This window comes from Humulus lupulus, chromosome 7 (genome assembly GCF_963169125.1).
Source record: "Humulus lupulus chromosome 7, drHumLupu1.1, whole genome shotgun sequence".
NCBI lineage: Eukaryota > Viridiplantae > Streptophyta > Magnoliopsida > Rosales > Cannabaceae > Humulus > Humulus lupulus.
This window is the reverse complement of record NC_084799.1, coordinates 12,418,031-12,423,765: the sequence shown is the minus strand read 5'-3', so window position 1 is coordinate 12,423,765 and position 5,735 is coordinate 12,418,031. Positions and strand designations below refer to the sequence as shown.

At 29.6% G+C, this 5,735-nt stretch overlaps 1 protein-coding gene across 1 annotated transcript; it reads right to left on the bottom strand.

The window, feature by feature from the left end:
• Positions 1-3,473: 3,473 nt before the first annotated feature.
• LOC133789464 (AT-hook motif nuclear-localized protein 19-like) lies at positions 3,474-4,982 on the bottom strand. Its single transcript, XM_062227315.1, has one exon. The coding sequence runs from the start codon at positions 4,496-4,498 to the stop codon at positions 3,626-3,628; it is 873 nt and encodes a 290-aa protein (XP_062083299.1). The 5' UTR covers positions 4,499-4,982; the 3' UTR covers positions 3,474-3,625.
• Positions 4,983-5,735: the final 753 nt, after the last annotated feature.

Here is a 5,735-nt window from a genome sequence, read left to right as displayed (position 1 = left end):
ATTTTGTGCTATACCTTGATAATGTTTATTATTTTCGTGGAAATTTCAAATGATCTGCATCATCATCGATCATTGATATATATATATATATATTTGTATAGTATCTTTTTTCTTTGTTATATTACTTTCTACATGCATGAACATGTGCCTCTTTTGAAAACATACACACATATATATATATATATACTAGATACAAACAATGTGCAATATGCACGTTTGCTTAATTTTATTTATAGAATTTATTAATTATTTTTATTAAATTTATATTAATGTTATATAAATTTTGAAATAAATATCTTATTTTAATTAAATAATATATTTATTTTTATTTAAGTTTATGTTTGTTCTCGTTTTTGAATTTGGGAGTGACAACAAGAGATTACATATTATATATTTAACGTAATATTATATATTATACGTTGATTTTAAATTTAAGTTTCTTGCTAGTTTTTTTTTTTAAAAATAATTTGTTACTAATTCACATTAGATTATATTATATGTTTAATATGATATTATTCTAATAAGTAAGTTTAAGTTTAAGTTTAATTAAATTTTATTTAAGTTATAAAACGTGTGATTTTATTATTTTTAAATAATTATTATTATAAAATATCTCAAATATATCATATGTTAATTTGTTTAATTATTTATTATTTTAAAATAATTATCATTGTAAAATATCTGAAAAATATCTTATTTTAATGTATTTAATTATTTATTATTTTTAAGTAATTATCATTGTAAAATATCTAAAAAATATCTTATTTTAATTTTTTTAATTATTTATTTTATTTTATTTAAGTTTAAGTGCTTACAAACTACCGTTAAATATAAGAATATTCTGTTAAATATAATAATATTCCGTCAAAGTTAACATTAAAAAAATAAAAAACCATTAAAACCAAGAATTTCCGTTATCTATACACTTTTTATATAGAAGAGATATAAGCCTCTCTTTTCATCATAACTTTCTTATCACTACTACTTCACACAAAAAAAAAAAAAAATCGAAAATAATAAATTAATCTCCCACTAATAATGAATGAATTAAAACTGTGAGACCCTTGTCGTATTGTTATTGAATTATCCCGTTTCTGCTCTCCATATGACAATTTTTCTATCAACAGGACTCTCAGTGCTTACAACTCATGAACAGTTTTCGACGCGATTTTTTTTTTATGACCATGTATATTGTAGCTATTTAGAGCATGCTGCAAATTTTCAGAAAATTCTGAATAGTTTACAGTACCGAAAACTAGGTTCAAACATGTTGTTGCACGCGTGACTAATTTTTTTTATGCGCGTAGAAAACAACATGTTTGAACCTAGTTTTCAGTATTGTAAACTATTCGAAATTTTTTAAAAATTTGCAGGAGGCTCTAAATAACTACAATATATACCGTCATAAAAAAAAGTCACGCTGAAAATTGTTCACGGGTCAATAAACACTAAAAGCCCTACCGATAAAGCGTGAAGTGAAGTTCCTATATAAAAAAAAATTGTAATATATATAAAATTAATTCTTACATCCCAAATTTTGGAACTTCTGCCGGCCGGCATTAACACACCTTATAAATGTATATATGTTTATATAAATATATATATGTATATATACGTGGACTGCTACATGTACCCAGGTAATAAGATGAGTTGGTTTTCTATTCTTATTATTATTAATATATTATAGAAAGATAGTTATATATTCATATTTAATATCAATATGCAAAACCTGCTAGCAGCTTATATGTATATGTATATAGAAATTTGTCAACACATTATTAATATATATATATATATATATTTTAAGAATCTAAAGACTAAAGAAAGAGTTAACTTGCGAAACACAAATTCCAATCTGGCCAGATGTATTTATATATAATTAAATATATTTATATAAACAGAGATATATACATATAAATAAATCTTCTTCTAATAAGGAAAAAGAAAGGAATAAGTGGCACTCACTTCATGGAACAATATAAACCGTATGTTTATTATATATTATATTTTGTTTTATATATATAGGAAAAATGTTATAAGGGTATCCGTTTTGTCCAAACTGGTATTAGCGTTTTTGTTTTTAGTGTGAATAAATTATAGCCTAATTTTTTTTAAATGACGGTGTACACTATAGATATAGTATGTATCCTATAAATTTTTAGAAAATTCTGAATAATTTATGATGCCGAAAATTACTTTAAAATAATTTGTTTTACGTGAGCATAAAACAATCTATTTTCGTATTTTTGGTAAATAAATAGATTATAATTCAATTTTTTTATATGACAGTGTATAATGTAGTTATTTAAAATTCTAACAAATTTTTTAGAATTTATAAATAATTTACAATACTGAAAATAAAAAATAGATTATTTTGAAGTTTGTTTTATCATACGTGCAAACAATAGTTATTTTGAAACTTATTTTTATTATAATAAATTATTTAGAATTTTTTAAAAACTAATAAAAGATCCTAAATAACTATAATTTATACTGTGATATTAAAAAATAAAATTATAATTTTTTCACGTGAAAAACAAAAGAGGTCCCTATCGATAGAGCAGAAGCCATGCCCATTATAGTGGTTACATATTTATAAATAAAGCTAGCTTGAATAGACAACAAAGATATTAAATTAACATACATGTAAAGTCTTTGCCGATGTAAATATATGCTGATTAAAAAACATTAGCATCAGAAGTTGTTCAGCAACTACAGTCATTTAAAAATACTAAATCTAAAACGTTCACCAGTAATATTAATTAAATATATATATAATTTATGCATATCTCAATACATTATTTTTGTTATAATATAATATATGTTTTCTAAATTTTAGTGATGCACTTGCTAGACTGAATAGATAAGGTATATATATATGAGTAAAACATCTTGGTTTGCCAATTAAGACCAACATAAATGATTAATTTCCTATTATTCAGTCAAACTACTAGCTATTGAAACCTGCAGAGAAATAGAACTAGCTAGTAATTAAATTTAACTATATCTTAATGATAAACTAATTCTGTATGTGTTAATTTAGCAAACTGTAATTAATAGTAGTCATATACGTTATAGAAAACTAACTAAAACCATTTGAGAAAACTATATATTGATCATATAAAGGGTATATATAATTAGGTAAAAATCAACTAATAATACTAATACAACAATAATATTGAACTAGGATGAAGAATACTACTAATTAATTGAATCAAACATGCATACATATAGAGTTTGCTACTAAAAATTACAAAATTATTAGCTTGTATTACCAAAGTAATGATCACCAGCAGATCATCAGAGAGATTATATATGTAGTTATTATTGGAAAAAAAAATATACATGTCATAATTACACATAATATTTCTCAATATGATCATCATCATCATCTTCAACATATCACCATACATAGATATATATATATATATATAGATATTTAACTACAAACATAGAAAACTAAACAAATTAATAATGCACCTTATAATTTATGGTCCTCCTCTTGATGATATTCCTCGTCTCGATCGATCGTCTTCATCTCTCTCTAAACTAAAATCATTCAAATATATTTAATTGATGATAAGTTCTAATAATATTTTCTTCTTCTTCTTTTAATTATTATTAACTAATAAGGAGCACGATGAGCCCAAGGAAAAGCTTGATCATGATTCAACTGTCCACCGTTTGGAAGCAAATTCGGCGCCAAATTATACACTGACGAAGCCGCCGCCGCAGATGGGTCGCCTTGCATCCCACCGCCACCGCCACCTTGCTGCTGCTGGGCCCCACCAATCCCCGGTGGAGACCCACCTCCTCCAACTCCGCCACCGCCGCCGGCTTCCTCTTCTTGCTCCTCCAAGGGCAACCTCTCATAAGTTGCGTTGGAAAACGTGGCCGCTATCACCATTACAGGGCCCGAAGCCTGGAGAGGGCCCACCACGCTTCCCCCCACCACCTGGCCCTGCCCTCCGGCCAGGTATATAGTCAGTCCGGTCGACCCGGGTGGAGCCGGTCCGGGCAGGAAGGCTCCGGTCAGTGACAGAATCTCGAAGCGGCCGTGTAGAGCCATAACTGAGCTAGGTGCCGAGGGTTGACGGAGCGTGACGTTGGTGACGGTGCCGCTTCCGCTGAGAACACAGACCCCTCTCGCGCGGCGGCGAGCAAAGTGAGCGACGCTCTCGGCTATGTCGGCGCCGTTGGCTATCTCCATGACGTGGCTGCGGAGGGCGTTTGGGCTGTCTCTGGTGACGAATATGGGTGGTTTGGGCTTGTTTTTGGATCCCGGTGGTCGGCCCCTTGGCCTTCGGTTACCGACTTCGATGGCTCCTTCTCTGGGCTCGTCGCTGTTCTCTCTTTCGTCCTCGTCGTCGTTACCACCGGCGGCGATGTTGCCCATGGAGATACCCAGATCTGGTTTCTTCATTGGAGATGAGCTTGTTGAGGTTTCAACTACACCCTGCAGACCCATTTGTCCACCCCACCAACGATTATTCGCCATGATATCAGAAAATTTTGATCAAAATCAAGCCAGAAAGCAAACAATTTTGCTTCTCTATCTCTTAGTAGATCTTTATGACAGATTTAACCTAGCTAGTAATAAGATCTACTAAAAAGAAAGAAAAATAAAAAAAGATACGTATGGATGAGACAGTAGTTCTAGCTAGTAGTAGTAGTAGTGAATTAGTGATCAAGATATAATAAAGAGAGCTGGAGAGAAAAAAAGATAAAAGAAGAGAGAAGAAGATATATATAATTATATATGGTTCCAAATTAAGAAATTAACTTGAAGAAAACTAATAAGGAGAGATGGAGGGTCTCTAGCTAGGGAAAAAGGAAAGCTAGTTTGGGAAATATGTGAAGGGTGAGGATTGGTTCTTGTGTTGCTTTTTTGTGTATAGTTTTTTTTCTCTCTCTTTTTTCTCAATATCTATGGATGGAGCTGTGTGAGCCTGCAGTGGTGTGTGTGTGTGTTATAATATATTATTAATGGTGTGTTGTGTTTGGTCTTGGGAGTTAGGGTTTTCTTGTTTGTGTGGGGCAGCGTGCGCGTGATATAGTGGGGTGCATGTACTCACTCACTCACTCACACCTCTCTTCTCTTCTCTTCTCTTCTCTTTCGACTAGTACTATATAGGAGTTTTTTATGAAAGTGAGATATAATTAACCTTCAGCTACAGCTACTACATATATACTCTAAACTATATGTATATATTATATATTGTTAGCTATATATATATATATATAGGTTTTATATCTGTATGGATAAATATCTGTATATATTTTTATGGTTCAAACTGATATATCACAATCCTTGTCATCTCCACTTGTTTTCCTTAAACTATCCGATGATGATTTCTTTAGCCCCCTTTTTCCTTTTTCTTTGAAATTATCTGTGTGTACGTATATATACTCTATTTATATAAATTATCTAAATATATAGATATTATAATGAGAAAACTATATAAAATTATTCCATTATTTCGTATTGATAATATCTAAGGAGTGCGCTGATTGTTTAATAATAGTATTTAATTTGAAATGTTATGTTTTTTTAATTTTTTTATTGGTTAATATTTATTTTCTAGATGAAATAAGAGCTAGAAAATAATAAAATTATGTTTTCAAAGGCAACCATCAATCAAAGATCGAATTTAGATTATAAATTGAAATTAAAGAAGATGTAAGAATATTTGAAATATATTTTTCAATATAAAAAGGCGCGCAGTTGTATATAT